At 49.5% G+C, this 20,096-nt stretch overlaps 2 protein-coding genes across 2 annotated transcripts in view; one reads left to right on the plus strand and one right to left on the minus strand.

Annotated features, from left to right (window-relative positions):
- LRRC48 (leucine rich repeat containing 48) overlaps positions 1 to 13,487 on the plus strand; it is a 47,397-nt gene extending 33,910 nt beyond the window's left edge. Inside the window, exons 10-14 of the mRNA XM_011975273.1 lie at positions 840 to 971; positions 2,651 to 2,721; positions 3,249 to 3,372; positions 12,350 to 12,481; positions 13,171 to 13,487. Coding sequence (XP_011830663.1) covers positions 840 to 971; positions 2,651 to 2,721; positions 3,249 to 3,372; positions 12,350 to 12,481; positions 13,171 to 13,284 — 573 coding nt within the window. The 3' untranslated portion in view covers positions 13,285 to 13,487. The remainder of the gene's footprint in view (positions 1 to 839; positions 972 to 2,650; positions 2,722 to 3,248; positions 3,373 to 12,349; positions 12,482 to 13,170) is intronic.
- A 1,198-nt stretch (positions 13,488 to 14,685) lies between these two features.
- The window catches only part of ATPAF2 (ATP synthase mitochondrial F1 complex assembly factor 2), a 36,347-nt gene continuing 30,936 nt past the window's right edge, over positions 14,686 to 20,096 (minus strand). The window contains exons 7-9 of the mRNA XM_011975300.1: positions 18,345 to 18,457; positions 17,732 to 17,847; positions 14,686 to 15,342 (exon numbers count right to left, since the gene is read on the minus strand). Coding sequence (XP_011830690.1) covers positions 15,205 to 15,342; positions 17,732 to 17,847; positions 18,345 to 18,457 — 367 coding nt within the window. The 3' untranslated portion in view covers positions 14,686 to 15,204. The remainder of the gene's footprint in view (positions 15,343 to 17,731; positions 17,848 to 18,344; positions 18,458 to 20,096) is intronic.

The raw sequence follows: 20,096 nt of genomic DNA on the forward strand, positions 1-20,096 counted from the left end.
CACCCGGCTAATTTTTTGTATTTTTAGTAGAGACGGGGTTTCACCGTGTTAGCCAGGATGGTCTCGATCTCCTGACCTCATGATCCACCCGCCTCGGCCTCCCAAAGTACTGGGATTACAGGCGTAAGCCCCCGCGCCCAGCCAGTATCTCTTTTTTTTTTTGAGACAGAGTCTCACTCTGTCGCCCAGGCTGGAGTGCAGTGGCGCCATCTCGGCTCACTGCAAGCTCCGCCTCCCAGGTTCACCTCATGCTTCTGCCTCAGCCTCCCGAGTAGCTGGGACTACAGGCGCCCGCCACCACGCCTGGCTAATTTTTTGTATTTTTGGTAGAGACAGGGTTTCACGCTGTTAGCCAGGATGGTCTGGATCTCCTGACCTCATGATCTGCCCGCCTCAGCCTCCCAAAGTGCTGGGATTACAGGCATTTTTAAGTATCTTTAACTCAAAAGAATCACTATGCCAAAGCAGCGTATTTTGGTGTGAAATGCTCTGAGCCCCATGAAAACCATGGCTGCTTCCACCCTGCCTACCAGCCTCTAATAAAAACCTGAGCTAACAGGGAGTGGGCACTTGCTAGTGCTCAAAGAGCCTCACATATGTTCTCTTACCTGTGTCAAGGGTAGGGGCTATCAATTGCACTTTACAGACTAAGAAACGGAGGCATGGAGAGGGTAGGTAGCTTCCACAAGCTCTCAGAGCCAGCAAGTGGCAAAGCTGAGACTTGCACTTGGGCAGGCTGACTCCAGAGCCCAAATTCTTACCCACAAAAGCAAATTGCCACCTGCCACTATCTAATTCACTTAGTTGTTGATTCCTGAAGTGCAGTCTATTGTTTCCAGAGTTTAAGTGCCATTCGAGAGGAGTCGGAACTGCCCAACATTGAGAAGATGATCCTGGAATGCAGCGCTGACGTCAGTGAGTTGTTCAATGAGCTCATGATGCTGGAGATGCAGCTGGTGGAGCAGCTGGAGGTGAGGCTGGGCCCTGGGCACAAGTGCCAGGATCTGGGGATGCAGCTGCACATCCATAGGTGAACTGCAGCCTTCATGGGCACGCCTCTGCTGGAAACGTCCAGCATGACTCAGCGTGCCAGGCTGCAGCTTTCTTGCTCATCAGTCCTGTGTTTGCTTTTGATACATTTTAATCATTTAGATTGGAAGTGATTCTTGTGGAAAATGAGAGGTGAGCTCATTCTTCTGAAATGTTCCCCCTATCCTGGAAGTCAGTGGGGAGAGGTTTTTGATTAGACCCCTGGAGCTATCCAGGGAACTCTAAAGGCAAAGTGGACCCCCACTTGGGGGACCAAACAAAGACCCCCGCGCATTGCAGCCTGCGGTTGCTGCTTCTCAGGCGATGCGAGGAGGCTGCAACTCAGCACTAAGTAGTGGAAATGAAAAGCGCCGCTGTCTGAAATTCATTAGCGGCCAGTGTGTGTGTTACAAGGCAGCGGAGGCCGGGAGTCTGAAGTGATGTGATGAATTGAACCTCATTGGTTGCTGCTGTGGCTGGGCCAAGTGATAGCGCCTAATCAATTCCTCACACGTCAAGTGACACCTCAGACATGGGATAGATTTCCCCATCACATCACAGGGCAGGTGCTCCCTCCCCGCTGGGGAACGCAGGCACTGCAGAAGCAGCGCACAGTGCCGGGGAGAACGAGGCAGCAGCTCCCAGCCTTTTCAGGCAAGGAGATTGCTTTTCAACATCCAAACGTTTCCCAGAATCCGTGTGCCATCCTACTTGTATTACCGGTGACCAGAAAGCCACAAGGGCAATCATGCTTTTCAATGACCCTGTTTTTATTCACAAGAACAGCACATGCATGTGTTTGAAAATAGTGCAGTGTGCTCACTCTGCAGACAGTCCTCACGTTCCTATAGATTCCACCCCTGCCCACCTTGCAGCCCCTGGAGTCTATGGCAGATGGGGGTGGGGCACTTCCAGAGTGGCAGGCCTGGAAATCACATCTTCCATTGTTCCTTCAGTCAACACTAAATCCCATTTGGGTCTTAGGTGCCTTGCTAACCACCACAAAACAGCAACTAACTGAAAGAGATCTGGGGTGACAGCCAGTTCCTACTGAGGGCCTCCTCTCGGCCAGGCAAAGCATTTTGTGTGAAGTGATTCATTTAACCTCACCACAACTCCACAACACAGGGATTATGCAGGAAACCTATTTCCCAGATGAGGAAGATGAGGCCCAAGGAGGTGAAATGCCTTTCCCAGAGTTACACGCAGTGCTGGAGCTGGGAATACTGACCCAGGCAGTCTAGCTCTTAACAGCTCACTCCACTTTTTCCCTGGAGGTGATGCACAGATGTCACTGAGAAACCCAAAGGAGAGGGAGTTGGCTCTGTGTGTGTGTTGGGCAGGCAGGTAAGGGGAGTAAGACCAGGACAAGTGTTCCTGGCAAAGTTCCAGTGACAGCATTAAACATTCAGATGGTGAGGGAGTTAATATGGTTGGAGAACAACTCTAGAGAGAGCAGAGGGGTCAGTTCACAACCATCTGCTCAGGAGGGTCAAGATGGGTGGTCTTTACCCCGAAGGTCTGTGATTAGAGGAGGTGGTTGCTAAATTCTAAGGAGCACCTTTTGCTCTGTGCTGGATGTCTAAATATGCATGTTAACTGTGTTCTTTAACATTTCCAGGAGACTATAAACATGTTTGAAAGGAACATTGTTGACATGGTGGGACTGTTTATCGAAAATGTCCAAAGCCTATATCCTTTCTGTGATGACCTTCCCCCATGGGGAGGTGCTACAGAGCCCCTGGGGTTGTCCTGGCCTCTGGACAAAAGAATGTTCCACAGGGTCTGAGGGGGTTTCCCGACCCTCAGAACACTGATGGTCTTTTAGAGCTGTGGTTTGGATGCCTAGAAGGACAACATCCAAACTGTTTGCAGTAGGGTCCCAGTATGATTGTTCTCATATGGGTGATGTTCACTGAGAAATGAGCCCCCTGTGTTGCCAGCAAGCACACTCTGGTAACCCAGAGACTAGCGCCAGGAGCCTCCATGCAGGAGGGAGAGAAGAGGGTGATGGCAGGGGCCAAAGGTCCGTCCGAGGTGTGGGGCAGGGGCGGGGAGTCGGGGATGGCCCAGGCTTGGGTGCTTGTGGGTGGACGGTACTGCCAGCCGGAATCTCCAAGCTCGCCTTGGGCCCTTAAAGTCTGTCTCCGGCCCTCTGAGTGAATCAGGGACGCGCTGGGCCTGTTCCTCCCTGGCCTTTGCTTAACTCGGGGCTGCACGATGGCCCAGTGCCGGGACCTGGAGAACCACCACCACGAGAAGCTCCTGGAGATCTCTATCAGCACCCTGGAGAAGATTGTCAAGGGCGACCTGGACGAGGACCTGCCTGACGACCTGCGCGCGGTGGGCGGGGCGGGCGAAGCATGGCGGGAAAGGGCGGGATGGAGTTGAACTGGGCAGGGCGGGGCGGAGCTGGGCGAAAGGGGAGGGGAGGGGCCTGACAGATGTGGTCCAACCCAGCTCTGTGGCTGGACTGAGGCCCTGTGAGTAAGCCTGACAAGCTCTCAGAGCCTCAGTGTTCTCATCCGCAAAAGGGCACACTAACCTGCTTTACAGGGTTGCTGGCAGATAAAATAGGCTAACAAAGCACCTGGTGGGGCACCCAGTGGGGCCCAGTTAAAGAGGAGCTCATGATAATTAGATGGTTTCAACTTTCCAACAGGTAGGTTTCCAAAAGTTCAATTATGTGGAGGCTTCTGGCACTTTCTAAGAGAAGCAGTTACAGGTAGAGGTTGAAGTCTGAGATTTCCCCTGGAGGTCTTCTTAACCTTAGAGTCTCTATGATGAGTACTGTGGGGGTGTTGGAACCACCATTTCTGATCCCGCACGATGCCGTCCGTTTGCACCAGCACATCCACTGATGAGTGGTCACAAAATCAGCAGGGTCGGCCTGGGGCACGTGGCTCCATCCCTGGGGTCTGCACGCTAAGAAGGCTCTCCCGGATGTCTGTGCTGGGGTCCCACAGCAGCATGTTTATGTCTCTGGAAGGAGTGTGGGCATCCAGCGCCCAGGCAGAGGTACTGTGTTGTCAGGGCCTGCTTTAGTGCATGCATAATTCACTCCACTGCCAGTTTCTCAGCTTCTCTCTGTCGCCACATCACCACCAAGGCAAGCCACCATCATCCTTGGCCTGGACGGCTTGCCTCTTTACTGTCCTCTTACAGTCTGTCCTCCATGTGGCAGTCAGAGAGACCCTTGAAAACCCAAACCCTATCACTAAACACTTTTACACAACACCTTAGAGTGGCTTTCATGACCCCTAGCATAAGCTCCTCCCCATAGTCCCCCAGACCCTTGTGGCTGGCCCTGCCCATCTGGGCAATTCCCACCCCCAGACCTCTCACTCCCGATGCTCAGCAGCAGCCTCTGAGCTGTTCTCCAATCACCCAGGCTTGCTCCTTTCAGTTGATATTCTGCCTGGTGCACACGCTCTTCCTAGGTCCCCATGTGCCTGGCTTGTCCTTGTCATTCAGATTTCAGCTTGACTATCAGCTCTTGGGAGAGGCCTTTCTTCATCAACTTCCTGGAAAACCACTGTCTCTGGATCACACGCCCCATTTATCAGGTCAGAGCCTCATCACAGTTTCAAACTATCTGAGTGATGTGTATTTGCTGCCGATGTGACTATTCACACTACATATACGCTCAGGAGGGAGGACAGGGATGGCCTTTTCACCACCATGTACCTCCTCAGTACCAGCAACAGTGTACAATGTGCAGCACAGATGCCAGGCGTCATCTGCAGAATGAGTGTGAGAACATATGCTCACCAAGCCTCTACTCTGCCAGATACGGGGCTAAGTCCTGCAGACACAAGGACCAGCAGTCCCTGACTTCCACAGCCTCTGTCCTGGGGCCCAGATACCCAAGATAGCAGTGTGGTGATAGGGTCACCATGACACCAGCCTTCCTCCCTAAGCTGTTAAGTGCAGCTAATTGCTATTGACCAGATGCAAGAAACCACCTTCCCTGTGAAGTAAGGCTGTCCCTGAGTGCCCAGTCTGGAATTCCCCAGACAGACCATCTTGGGGTGGGTGGAGATCCCTACCAGCACAGCTTCAATGTCTGTTGACACCCAGAAGGCACAGGACTGAAACGTGCTTAATTTCTAATGACTGGGACACACAGAAAAAGATGAATCCAGAGGCCAACAGCAAAGAAGCAGGCTGGGCTGGCATTTTCAGTGGCCAGCCCTCCCTCTAGCCCAGCTGGCTCTGTCTGGTGCCAGCTGACCACCATTCCTGTGGCTTTACGCCTGCAGTTACAGGAAGAGACTTCCCAGGACCTTATACCATAGCCTAAGTCTCCTTCCATCTAAGCAACAAAAAACGTGGCCTACCCTTCTTAGGAGGAAAAAGTATGCTCTGACTATATGAGTAATACCAACAGCACTTTGAAAGGCTGAGGTGGAAGGATTGCTTGAGCCCTGGAATTTGAGACCAGCCTGGGCAACATAGCGAGACCCCATCTCTACAAATAATAATTTAAAAATTAGGTGATGTGCACCTGGTGGTCCCAGCTACTTGGGAGACTGAGGTTGGGGGATTACTTGAGCCTGAGAGGTCAAGGTGAGCCATGATTGTGCCACTGCATTCCAGTCTGGGTGACAGAGCAAGACCCTGTCTCAAAAAAAATAAAAAAAAAAAAGGAATAATACATCACTGACACTGACTGGGGGCCTCCTGAGGGCCAGCCCTCTGAGAAGCACTGAACTCGTGTTTGCTCTTTTAATCTTCACATCAACATGGTAAAGTAGTTACTATTATGGTTCCCTTTTACAGATGAGGAAACTGAGGCACAGAGATGATGGTAACCTGCCCAAGGACACACAGCTTATAAGAGATAGGGTTGTGATTGGAACCCAGGCAGTTTGATTGAAAGCCTTTGACAAAATGTCTACTGTATAGTAAGATGAGGATGTTCAGAAGAGGGACTAGGGCTGTGGGTGAAAAAAAATCTGGCTTCTGTTACCTAATTATCAATGAACATATCTTGATAAGTCACCCTAATGAGGTTATCTCTAAAACTCCACTCATGCAGTTGAGTGACTGTTATCAGCTCATGACCTATGTGGGGCCAATCTGTCCCACATCTATTTTCAAGTCCTTCCAGCTTTGAGAGGAAAAGCAGAATGTACATGCTGAGGAGAGAGCCTGGAGCTGGCACTGAGGGAGGGCGTCTGAGTGAGGCTGGCAGCCACAGCTGCCCATTTAGGGAGGCGGGGAGGTCAGAGGTGCTGACCGGCTGCTTTGAACATCCATGCGGTGTCCGGCTGCGAGGGCAGGGCAAGTGCTCAGGCCCAGGCCATTGGGAGGATGCAAGTCCCCAGGGTCTGCTCAAGTGGCAGTGGGTCTGACCCAAGCCAGCAGTCTCTGGATAGGGAGACTGTCACAAGATTCTGGCTGGCACCAGGAGACACTGTGCTGGCTGGTCCCTGACCATCAAGCCAAACTGCTCATTTGTGGCAGAGGGGAATGCAGGGTCATTAGGTGCCCTCTGTGGGTTTGACAAAATGATCTGATCCCACATGCCATGGGGCAGCAAGTCCTCAAGCCACTAGCAGTGTGGTGGTCCTGGGGAGAGGCTGTTCCCTTCTCAAAAGTTACTTTGTTGCTACCCAAAGCAACCTACAGATTCAGTGCAATCCCCATCAAAACACCAATGACATTCTTTGCAGAAATAGAAAAAAAAAATCCTAAAATTTGGAACCACAAAGGACCCTGAATAGCCAAAGCCATCTTGAGCAAAAAGGACAATGCTGGAGGCATCACATTACTAGACTTCAAAATATACTACAAAGCGATTTTAACCAAAACAGCATGGTACTGGCATAAAACAGACACATTTTTCTCCAAGAAAACACCAAATGGTAGATGACACCATGGCAGCAGGAGGGCCCAGAGGCCTGGAATGGGAAACCATGGAAGCTTTGCCAGCAGCTTCTGGGGCTAGGATTGTGGCCGTAGTCAGGGCAGGGGCCGAGGCTGCAGGGAGCTCTCAGAGGCAAGGCCCAGGCCAAGGAGTGGATGCCTGTCACCAAGCTGGGCTGCCTGGTCAAGGACATGAAGATCAAGTCCCTGGAGGAGATCTGTCTCTTCTCCCTGCCCATCAAGTAGTCTGAGATCATTGACCTTTTCCTGAGGGCCTCTCTTAAGGATAAGGTTTTAAAGATTATGCCAGTGCAGAAGCAGACCTGCCCCAGCCAGTGCAGCAGGTTCAAGGCGTTTGTTGCCATCAGGGATTACAATGGCCACGTCAGTCTGGGTGTTACGTGCTCCAAGGAAGCAGCCACTGCTGTCAGAGGGATCATCATCCTGGCTACACTCTCCATTGTCCCGTGCAGAGAGGCTACTGGGGGACCAAGATCGTAAGTCCCACACTGTCCCTTGCAAGGTGACAGGCTGCTGCAGCTCCGTGCTGCTGTACCTTATCCCTGCACCCAGAGGCACTGGCATCCTCTTGGCCTCTGTGCCCAAGAAGATGCTGCTGATGTCCAGTATTGACAACCACTACACCTCAGCCAGGAGCCGCACTGCCACTCTGGACAACTTTGCCAAGGCCACCTTTGATGCCATCTCCAAGACCTATAGCTACCTGCCCCCGACCTCTCGGAGAAGACTGTATTCACCAAGTCTTCCTCTCAGGAATTCACTGACCATTTTGTCAAGACCCACACTCTGTGCGAAAGACCCAGGCTGCAGCTGTGGCTGCAACACAGGGTTGGTTTTTTTTGTTTCGTTTTGTTTTGAGATGGGGCCTTGCTCTGTAACCCAGGCTGGAATGCAGTGGTGCGATCCTGGCTCACTGCAACCTCCGCCACCTGGGTTCACATGATCCTCCTGCCTCAGCCTCCCGAGTGGCTGGGACTACAGGCGCATGCCACCACGCCTGGTTAATTTTTTGTATTTTTAGTAGAGACACGGTTTCACCAGTGGTGGCCAGGCTGCTCCCAAACTCCTGACCTCAGGTGATCTGCCCACCTTGGCTTCCCAAAGTAACACAGGGTTTTTAATACAAGAAAAGTTAAGTGAATTAAGCCTGTTTAAAACAAACAACAAACAAAAAACCAGATACATAAATCAATGAAACAGAATAGAGAACTCAGAAATTAATCTTATGTATTTACAGCCGACTGATTTTTGACAAAAGCGCCAGGAACACTCACTGGGAAAAAGACAGTCTCTTCAATAAATTGTGCTGGGAAAACTGGATATCCATATGCAGAAGAATGAAACTAGATCCCCACCTCTCACCCTATACAAAAATCAACTAAACATGTAAGACCTGAAACTGGCCAGGCGCAGTGGCTCATGCCTGTAATCCCAGCACTTTGGGAGGCCGAGACAGGCAGATCACTTGAGCCCATGAGTTTGAGACCAGCCTGGGCAACATGGCAAAGCCCCAACTCTCTATAAAAAATACAAAAATTAGCTGGGCATGGTGGTGCGTGCCTATAGTCCCGGCTACTCAGGACGCTGAGAGGGGAGGATGGCTTGAGCCCAGGAGGCGGAAGTTGTAGTGAGCTGAAATTGCACCACTGCACTCCAGCCTGAGCGATAGAGCCAGACTTTGTCTCAGGAAAAAAAAAAAAAAAAAAAAAAGAAAAAAAAAAAAAAAAAGACCTGAAACTATAAAATGACCAGAAGAAACAGGGGAAATGCCTTAGGACATTAGACTGGGAAAAAAATTTATGAATAAGACCTCAAGAGCACAGACAACAAAAGCAAAAATAAATAAACGGGAATATATCCAATTATAAATCTTCTGCACAGCAAATGAAACAACAGAGTGAAAAGACACCCTACACAATGAGAGAGAATATTTGCAAACTACTTATCTGACAAGGGTATTAATATCCAGAATATACAAGGAACTCTAACATCTCAAAAGCAAAAAAACAAACAATTCAATTAAAAACATCTGAACAGATGTTTCTCAAAAGAAGACATACAAATGGCCAACAAATACATTTAAAAATCTTCAGCATCACTAGTTATCAGAGAAATGCAAATAAGAACCAGAATGAGGCATCATCTCACCCCACTTAGGATGATAATTATCAAAAAGACAAAAAATAACAAATGCTGGTGAGGATCCAAAGAAAAAGGAACTCTAATATACTGTTAGTAAGAATGTAAACTAGGACAGCCACTAGGGAGAACACTGTGGAGGACCCTCAGAAACTACAAACAGAACTATCATATGATCCAGCAATCTCACTACTGAGCATTTATCCAAAGGAAAGGAAATCACTATATTGCAAAGATATCTGCACCCATGTTTACTGCAGCACTGTTTGCAACAGCAAGATACATAATCAACCTAGGTGTCCAACAACAGATGACTGGATAAAGAAAATGTGGTACATATACACAATGGAATACTATTCAGCCATAAAAAAGAATGAAATCCTGTCATTCATGGCAACATGGATGGAACTGGAGAACATTATGTTAAGTGAAATAAGCCGGGAACAGAAGTTAAACACCTCATATTCTCACTCATATGCCGAAGCTAAAAAAGTTGATCTCATAGAAGTAAAAAGAAGAACAGAGGCTTCTAGAGACTGGGAAGGGTAGGGGGATGAAGGAATAGGGAGAGATTTGTTAAAGGATATACCAAATTACAGCTAGATAGGAGGACTAAGTTCTAGTGTTCTATACCACTATAGGATGACTATAGTTGACAATATATTATAGTTTCAAATAGCTAGAAGTAGGATATTGAATGTTCTCAACACAAAGAAATGATAAATGTTTGAGACAGATATGCTAATACCCTGATCTGATCACTATATATGATAAGTGTAGAAACATCAGTATGTACCCCATCAATATGAACAATTATTAGTCAATTTTTTTAAATGCCAATTTTTTTTTTTTTCTGAGGTGGAGTTTCACTTTTGCTGCCCAGGCTGGAGTGCAAGGGTGCGATCTTGGCTCACTGCAACCTTGGCCTCCCGGGTTCAAGTTATCCTCCTGCCTTAGCCTCCCGAGTAGCTGGGATTACAGGTGCCCACCATCACACCCAGCTAATTTTTGTATTTTTAGTAGAGATGGGGTTTCACCATATTGGCCAGGCTAGTCTTGAACTCCTGACTTCAGGTGATCTGCCCACCTCGGCCTCCCAAAGTGCTGGGATTACAGGTATGAGCCACTGCGCCTGGCCAATGCCAACACTGTTTAAACAAAGAAGTTGCTTTGAAAGAAGTGTGTCTTTACAGCCACAAGGACCACAGAGCAGGGCAACAGCTCAAAAAAGATTCAGGAATACCTGTTTGCATAGTCCCTGCCTCCACCCTAGGCTTTCAACCTGCAGAAACTGGAGAGGGATCTGGAATATTCTACCCATAAAAACTATTCTAAGAGGGAAAATTGAAGTAGCCACCACTCTAGGCCACCCAAAGTCCAGAAACAACTTGTAACTTACATCTCAAAATAATTCCCTTAAACCCAGTTTCCTTTTATTTGCATTTTACAAATGTCACACTGTTTTTCGTAACCAATTCTAATCATGTATCTTTCTAAGCAGACTTCAGTTTCTGTTGCTTCTCACAGCTTTTGAAGCTGTTTTCTACATATTCAAACTCTGAGGGGGATGATTTCTCTGCCTGGCTAAAAGCTCCACTATGACCCACTTTTTAGGATGAAGGATGAAAACCTTTTCGTGATGGGTTGACACTGTGGTTGTAGTTATCTCTAAAATAACCAGAACACTCATTTCTTTTTTTTTTTTTTTTTTTTTTTTTTTTTTTTTTGAGACGGAGTCTCGCTCTGTCGCCCAGGCTGGAGTGCAGTGGCCGGATCTCAGCTCACTGCAAGCTCTGCCTCTCGGGTTCACGCCAGTCTCCTGCCTCAGCCTCCCAAGTAGCTGGGACTACAGGCGCCGCCACCATGCCCGGCTAGTTTTTTGTATTTTTTTAGTAGAGGTGGGGTTTCACCGTGTTAGCCAGGATGGTCTCGATCTCCTGACCTCGTGATCCGCCCGTCTCGGCCTCCCAAAGTGCTGGGATTACAGGCTTGAGCCACCGTGCCCGGCCAGAACACTCATTTCTAAGCACACTGCCAACGCTCACCGAAAACAGGCTTTACACACCTTTGAACCATTCCCAGAGCCTGGCCTGGGACCTTGTACACACATGGAAAGAACTTAATGATTTCTTGACATTTCTCCCTTGTGACTGTGCTAATTGGTCCCCCAGACACCCCATTCCACATATCAGCTAACCTGGCTTTTCCCACTGGGATTCTGTGGAAAATCAGCATCCCACAAGACATTAACAGGCATTACTCTGAAGTCTGTGGCCAAAAAAGTTGAAAAACCAAGAGAGACAAAGCTTAAAGGGTTTATTTTCCACAGGACTTTGTAGAGCCTCTGGAATACTTTGTGCTCTGCAAATCTTCAGGAGGGGCCTGGGGGTGCTGGCTTTCCCAAATGTGTTTGACCAAAGAATACTTTTTTTGGTAGATATATTAACATAAGATTCCACAGAACATGTTTTAGAGACCGTTAACTGCCACTACAGGGAAGAACAAAAAGTGTACACTCCACTTGCAAGTCCTCCCTGCAATACAGAGCATTCACGTGCTCTTCCTTACCAAACGCCTCTGCTTCAAGGTGGAAGCAACTGCTTACTGAGTGCTTCGGTGGCCTTGCCCTGCTCTGGGCATTTCCACCATCCCAGGCAACGACAGCCACAGTGTCAATACCTGGAACCAGTGAGGCCTATTAGAGGGTGGTTGTTTCTAACAACTTTTTACAAGACAGCAAAGTCAGGAACAAGAGAAGGCAGAAGGAGACCCCAGATGGAATCCATGGTTTGGTTTTGTTGACATGAGTGGCAGTGGAGAGAGAACTGTGGGGTGAACACCCATCAGTTTATAGGGCCTGCTGTCTTCAGAGCAGCCCCAAGACCCTCAGCCAGTCTCATGCTTCCACCCAGCAGGCAGAGGTTTTGGGCAAGTCAGACTTGAGAGTAACTGAGAGAGAAGCATTGTGAGAACAGATGTCCTGGGTGAGGTGCCCCCTGGGCAGCCATCTGCCTTCACCCTGGAGGAAACATGCTTCCAGCGGGGACTGAAAAGTAACACCCTGGTTGGCCCTTTCCCCCTCAACACCTGCCCTGCGCGGTTGGGGAGGCAGCTGTCACAGATGAATTCACAGATGAATCGGCAGAGTGCGCTGATAGAAAGGTGAGCTCTGCTCTGAGTGTGGCCTGCACAGCCAGGGGACTTCCAAATGCTCCTTTTCTATTCAGCTCTCTTTGTGTTCAGGGTGTAATGACACACATGTTCTCATTGGATTCTTTTCACTCACCAGCTTTTTGTCGATAAAGATACGATTGTTAATGCTGTCGGGGCATCGCACGACATCCACCTTCTGAAGATTGACAATCGAGAAGATGAGCTGGTGACCAGAATCAACTCCTGGTGTACACGTTTAGTAGACAAGGTGAGTCACTGCCAAGCCATCCTAGCAGGTTGGACAAATTTTTCTAGCTGACATGGAAATCCTCCCTAGGTAGTGGATAGAATTCTCATTTAGGAATGAAATGAAAGAAGAAATAAAATTAAGGATTATAGAACTCCACACTGAAGACAAGGTTGCCCAGAGACTTTAAAACCCATGGGCTTCGGCCAGGCGCGGTAGCTCACGCCTGTAATCCCAGCACTTTGGGAGGCCGAGGCAGGCAGATCACGAGGTCAGGAGATCAAGAACATCCTGGCTAACACAGTGAAACCCATCTCTACTAAAAATACAAAAAATTAGCTGGGCGTGGTGGCGGGCACCTATAGTCCCAGCTACTCGGGAGGCTGAGGCAGGAGAATGGCGTGAACCTAGGAGGTGGAGCTTGCAGTGAGCCAAGGTCGTGCCACTGCACTCCAGCCTGGGTGACAAAGTAAGACTCCATCTCAAAAAAAAAAAAAAAAAAACACACACACAAAACCCATGGGCTTCATCATTTTCCTAACTCCTACTTCAAATACACAGAGATGAGCAGAACCTGGGGAGGCGCCGAAGCAAATGCGGAGGTTTGCAGATCTCAAGGAACTATTTTCCCCTTCCCTCAAACTGGACTCAGTGAAAGATATTAACCAATGATCTGATGTAAGGAATCGGGCTTTGGTTTCACTCCTCAGATTCACAAGGATGAGATCATGAGGAACCGCAAGCGCGTGAAGGAGATCAATCAGTACATCGACCACATGCAGAGCGAACTGGACAACCTGGAATATAGCGACATCCTAGACTAGATGAGTGTCAGCCACAGGAGCTTCTTCAAAACATAGCACCAGCCCTAACCAAGAGAAGGAAGTGCACATGCCCCACCGAGCACCTCGGGAGAGTTGCTGGGCATCTCTCAACTACGATCCCCCACACCATTCTTGCCCCACCCCTGGAAAAACTTCCAAAAGTAGAGAAAATAAAGGACTCATGTCACATTTCCCCTATTCATTAAAAAAAAAAAAATCAGCTGGGCACTGTGGCTCACGCCTGTAATCCCAGCACTTTGGGAGGCCGAGGCATGCAGATCACGAGGTCAGGAGTTCAAGACCAGCCTGACCAACATGATGAAACCTCGTCTCTACTAAAAATACAAAAATTAGCCGGACATGGTAGCGTGTGCCTGTAATCCCAGCTACTCAGGAGGCTGAGACAGGACAATCGCTTGAACCTGGGAGGTGGAGGCTGTCTCTTATACACATCTAGATGTGTATAAGAGACAGGGCGTGAACCCGGGAGGCGGAGCTTGCAGTGAGCTGAGATCCGGCCACTGCACTCCAGCCTGGGTGACAGAGCAAGACTCCGTCTCAAAAAAAAAACAAAAATAAAAACAAAAACAAAAAACAAAAAAATCAGAATTCATGTTCATGTAGGAACAGGAGAAAGAGTTTGAGATGAACAGCCGGTCCCAGGCCAGCTGACAGAGTGACTCCCAAGGGCACTGCCATCAGCTAGACTCTTGGCTGTGGCATAAAGTCAGACACGTGCCCCTGCCATTTCCCCTGCCATGCCTAGGCAGGCTGCCGGCCACAGGCAAAAGGAGGCCGGTGTGGGCTGAGACCTTCTCTGCTCTGGGTGCTGAGGGGCAGCAATGCAGGAGAGGCTGTAGCTCCCACCACAGTGTGGGGGCCTGGGCCTGCCCACCAAGGCTGAGGTTAGTCACAGGGACCTGAGGACCCTCCAGAAGAGCAGAGCACAGGCGGGGCATCCCAGCTCCACCACACCCCCGCAGCCCTGGTGTCATCTGTGATAGTACCTCACAGTGCCTTCGAGGAACAGTTCAGGGAGACAGTGCATGGGAAGCATGGAGAGGCACCCAGCATGTGATCAGTGCCCTGTGAACAGGGTCGATGCCATTACCTTACTCAGGCTGGCAAGGACACAGGACTGAGAGAGCCTGTCTGCCTAAGAACCACACTCGGGATCCCCACTGCCCTCTTACTGGCCTGACACCAGACAGCAGCACCTGCCTCCTGGGACATTAGAGGTGGCTATGTCGGGAGGACCCCTGGGACTCCTGGGTGGGAGATGAGCGGAAACATGCACATCAAGTGACCTCGCCAAGCCTGTCCGTTTTCTACTTTCTAGAGTAAATCACTTGTTTTAGAACAGTAGGAACAAATAGAAACAACCAGCTTAAACCACGATCATTTCAAAAGATTGATTAAAAGCCAGCCAAAAAAAGCCTTCCAGTTGAGGCTGAAGAACACAAATAGAGTTGTCTGTGGATGACATGACTGTTTCCCCAGCACAAGGTTCCCAACCACAGGCAGCAGATATCCAAACATGCCATGGGAGATAAGCTGTTTAACCCTCTGGAACCTAGACAAAACAGGAAGAATGGAGAGGTGCAGAGGTGCACGTGAAAACAGGGCTCAGCACATTTCCAGGGTGGAGAAATATTTAATAAAATCAGGGTTGAGAGAAAGTTAGTTGTACAATTCATCTCCCACATTCATTGCTGACCAGGCCAGGGGCACCTGGTTTGAAATCAGGCTGACCTCCGGACAGTCGCACTAGCGCACTGTGTTTCGGGGAAATCTCAGGGTGATGCTGAGGCCGAGGCCCCAAAAGTCAAGGAAGTCAGCCCCACAGGCTGAGGAGCCCTGAAGGTTGGGGGAGCTGTGGCTGCGCTGCCTCTATCCTGCTGAGTGTGCGCTGCCCAGGCCTCACTCGTTCAGGAGCTTGTGCTTGACTGTGGTGCTCTCGGAGCAGAGATGGATGAAGAGGGTGCCGGCAGCGGTGCGGGCCCGCAGCTCCTGCAGCTCGTAGTCATGGGCCCACTCAATGTTGCCCCACTTCTGGATCTGAGGGACGGACAAGACAAGTTGCTGGGTGAGTGGCCAGTGCCTGGCTGCCTCCTGGCCAAAGCCACATTCCATTCCAATAGCTCGGCTGAGGGCAACAGGTTTGGATCTTGCCAAAACACGAGACATGTCTAGAGGGAGGTGGCAGGTAAGAACACCCAGGTGGGCCAGGCACAGTGGCTCACGCCTGTAATCCCAGCACTCTGGGAGGCCAAGGCAGGAAGACTGCTTGAACCCACGAGTTCAAGATCAGCCTGGGCACATATGGTGAAACCTCATCTCTACAAAAAGTTTTAAAAATTAGCTGGGTGTGGTGGGGGTGCACCTATAGTCCCTCAACTATAGGTTGAGGTAGGAGGACTGCTTTGAGCCCAGGAGGCTGAGGCTGCAGTAAGCCAAGATCACACCGCTGCACTCCAACCTGGGCAACACAGCAACACCCTGTCTCAAGAGCACCACACACACACACACATACACACACACACATCCACTAAGGGAGCCAGAGCAGGCACCTGTGCTTTCTGTGGCATGGATGGTCTAGAAGAAGTACAGTCCAGGCCCAGGGCCAGTAGCTGCCCACCCACCACTGAGCAAGCTGGGTACCAGAACCACCCATGTGACTTCTTTGAGGAGGCCTGACTTATGTGCCATCCCTTCTCCTACACTTCCTCCCGGGAAGCCTGTGAACGGACAGCCTCTGCAAGTTGCCTTGCCATGCTGGGCTACAAGTGCACCCCGAGCCCCATGTGGGTGGAATAACTAAATCAAGCAAGGCCATGCAGTGGCTTCAACTCTAACTCTTGTGGTAGTCACAGAACTACAGATGCCTCTGCTCTGCACACTGGGGACACGTTGCAGATTCTCTGTCTGGAGCTCTAAAAACAAGAGGCAGGAACCCTCAGACACACGGTGTGGCTGTCCAGACAGTGTAACTCCAACCAGACCCTGCTGGCTCCTCCCTGGCTAGTTGCCCAAGAGGCCTGGCCTGGCCACCCCAGCTCATCCAGGAACTCAGAATCTGCCATGCTACACAAGCTATTTGAACTTCTGGGCTGCCTGGTCCCAAACTGTACAATTGTAATAAGTCATCTGAAGAGTATTCCATACTTTCATTGTATACCATCACATACATAATTCAGGTTATTCCTCTGTTTGTAGAGGATCGAAACCAAAGTTCAGAGAATGATGGCCTGGCTTGGGTCCCATAGTCAGAAGCAGTGCCCAGACTGGCTTCCCACCAGCCCTACAAGTCACCCCCTTCCTATGTAATCGGTTCTGACATCCAGAGAATAGTAGCAGGCCTACTTTGTTATACAAAAATAGTTTTTTTCCCTGGCATTTTTCTGAGCAGAAGACTGTAAGAACTAGGGAAATACATCACAAAAAGCTTTTTTTTGTTTGTTTTTTACCATACTAGGGACCAATTCATAATAGCAATTAACCTTCTGAGGTTGGTGGAATAACTGCAAAGATGGCCATAATTTTCAGAGTTAAAAAATGCAAACCATACTGTAGCAAAACCTTAATTCTGAGCCCACTAAATCAAAACTTGTGTACAAACAGCAGCTACCCCTATGCTCCTCTGCCAGCCAGATAAAATGTCAGGGTATGAAGGCTTAGCTGATGTAGGAGCACAAACGGGTTCTCAGTCATCTTGGCAGGGCCTGTTCTGCAGGCTTTATCAAGCCCAGATGGTCTTTATCCACCCGTGAACCTCCTTGTGCAGAGTGAGGCCTGACAGTCTTGGCCTAAAATCACCAGACCTGGCTTCAAGCCCTAGCTGGCACATTTTCCAGAGGTGCAACCTTGCACCTCAGTTTCTTCCTGTGTAAAACAGAGATAACCACAGCTCCTACCTGCCCAGGCTGCTGAGAGGAGGTGAGATGGATACAGTGCAGGAACACAGCGGTAGCACTTACTATTATTTTTTAAATGTTATTATCTTACAATACTTTTTTTTTTTGAGACAGGGTCTCACTTTGTCACCCAGACTAGAATGCAGTGGCACAATCTTGGCTCACTGCAACCTCCACCTCCCACGTTTAAGCAATCCTCCCACGTCAGCTTCCCAAGTAGCTGGGACTACAGGCGCTAAATTTTTGTATTTTTGTAGAGATGGGGTTTTGCCACGTTGCCCAAGCTGGTCTCAAACTCCTAACCTCAAATGATCCACCCTCCTCGGCCACCCAAAGTGCTAGGATACAGGTGTGAACCACCATGCCAGGCCTACTTGACAATACTTCTGCTGGTCCTTGATTTTGATTTCTGCATGTACACAAAAGTAATGAAAGCCAACTATGCATAACTGTATTTCAGATGGGTTAGCTGTTCCCCCAAAGCGAGTCTGAACTAGGAAGGGGAAGGCGGGACCTGAGGTGCTGCTCCTCACCTGGTACTCCTCCTCCAGGCGTGACAGCAGCACAGCCTGCTCCACTGTCAGGTGCAGGTCAATCAGGCCCAAGGTCAGCACCAGGGACTTGAGCTGGGCAGCTACAAACTCAATCCCTGCAGGGACACAAGCCAAGTCAGGATCCAAAACAGGGCAGCTGCCACAACCTACCCCTTGTGAGTCCCAGCAGCCCTAGCAGAGAACAGAAGCGAGTGGTGCAAAGAGCCATCCAGCGATTGTCTCACTCTTCTGAAAGAGCACTCTGGTTTTCCCATCCTCCTCTGCTCTTACCCAGTGAGACACATGACCCGAACTTGGCAAATCAGAGCTTCCCCCACCAGTCTAGTGATTGGTTCATGGATGGACATATGACCCAAGCCAGGGCAATGAGATTGAACTCAAGACTTCCGCTGGAGAGTCAAAGGTGGAAAAGTGTGAGCCTAGAGCACCGAGTGATGGGCTAGCATCAGAGCCAGCCAGCCTCCACACTCAGCTAGCCCAGAACGCCCCTGTGCCTCTCTACTCACAGCACCTGAGGAGGGGCAAGCACAGGCTTCAGATACTGATGGCCTTCACAGCCACCTGCCAAGCCCACAGGAAACTCTATACATACCTTGTAAAGCCCACGTGTTGTAAGATGCCAGGTGGCTGACGAGCACCTCCCGAGTCTTGGCGGGGATGCTGGGTCCCATTATGCTGGTGGAGGAGTTGATCTCCACGCCGTATCTGAAAGGAAAAGGGCTTCGGCGTGTCTCTGTCATGCTGTAGCTCAAGAGCAGCCCACCTTTTGACTAAAAACAAAGGCCTAAGCTTCAGAGCATGTGTGTGCATTGGCCAAGGAGCTAGTCTTGAGGCCTCCAGGAGCAACTGCCACCATGGTCAGTGGCCTCCTGACCTGATTTTTTTTTTTTTCCTTTGAGACAGAGTCTCACTCTGTCGCCCAGGTTAGAGTGCAGTGGCGCAATCTCGGCTCACTGCCAGCTCCACCTCCCGGGTTCACGCCATTCTCCTGCCTCAACCTCCGAGTAGCTGGGACTACAGGCGCCCACCACCACACCCGGCTAATTTATTGTATTTTTAGTAGAGACAGGGTTTCACCATGTTGGCCAGTATGGTCTCGATCTCTTGACCTGGTGATCCACCCGCCTTGGCCTCCAAAAGTGCTGGGATTACAGGCGTGAGAAACTGCCCCTGGCTCCGATCTGATTTTCTGTCCCTCAAGAGCAAACTCAGAGGACCAAGAAACTGTGCTGAATGAAGGGATAGTTCCTGAGTCATGTGAGCTGGGGCTCAGTTATATGCAGCTGCTTGAAATGCTCATTCATTCACCTGGAATCTCCATCAAAAAGCCATGTGCCTTTTACATCTCTTTAAAAAGTTTTTCACATTTGAGGCCATATAAAAGTTAAAAACAATACTTAAAATGGTTTTCCTTCCTTAAAATAATGTTTATATATGTCATATATCATGGAGGTTTTCTTCTTTTTTATTGAAACACGGTCTCACTCTGTCACCCAGGCTGGAGTGTGCTGGCATGATCTTGACTCACTGCAGTCTCAACCTCTCAGGCTCAAGCGATCCTCCCATCTCAGTCTCCCAAGTAGCTGGGACTACAGGCATGTGCCACCACACCTAGCTAATTTTTTGTAGAGACAGAGTTTCACCATGTTGCTCAAGCTGGTCTCAAACGCCTGGACTCAAGCAATCTGCCCACTTTGGCCTCCCAAAGTGTTGGGATTACAGCCATGAGCCACCATGACCAGTCAGCAGTCATTTTTTCAAACTTTTTTTTTTTGTTTTGAGATGAAGTCTTTATTGCTCTCTCCCCCAGGCTGGAGAGCAGTGGCGCGATCTCGGCTCACTGCGACCTCCACCTCCCAGGTTCAAGTCATTCTCCTGCTTCAGCCTCCTGAGTAGCTGGGATTATAGGCGCCTGCCATCACGCCTGACTAATTTTTGTATTTTTAGTAGAGATGAGGTTTCACCTTGTTGGCCAGGCTGGTCTCAAACTCCTGACCTCAAGTGATCCGCCTGCCTCAGTCTCCCAAAGTGCTGGGATTACAGGCGTGAGGCACCATGCCCGTCTTATTTTTTCAAACATTCATCAAGCCTCTACCTTACATAAGGCATTGTTTTGGGTCTGTGGTCTATGGGACATGTGCTGGCTTCAAGAGACGATACTTTTTTTTTTTTTGAGAGGGAGTCTCGATCTGTCGCCCAAGCTGGAGTGCAGTGGCGTGATCTTGGCTCACTGCAAGCTCTGCCTCCCAGGTTCATAAGCCTCAGCCTCCTGAGTAGCTGGGACAACAGGCGCCCGCCATCATGCCTGGCTAATTTTTTCTGTTTTTAGTAGAGACGGGGTTTC

Source organism: Mandrillus leucophaeus, unplaced genomic scaffold (genome assembly GCF_000951045.1).
Source record: "Mandrillus leucophaeus isolate KB7577 unplaced genomic scaffold, Mleu.le_1.0 Scaffold153, whole genome shotgun sequence".
NCBI classification, from domain to species: Eukaryota; Metazoa; Chordata; class Mammalia; order Primates; family Cercopithecidae; genus Mandrillus; species Mandrillus leucophaeus.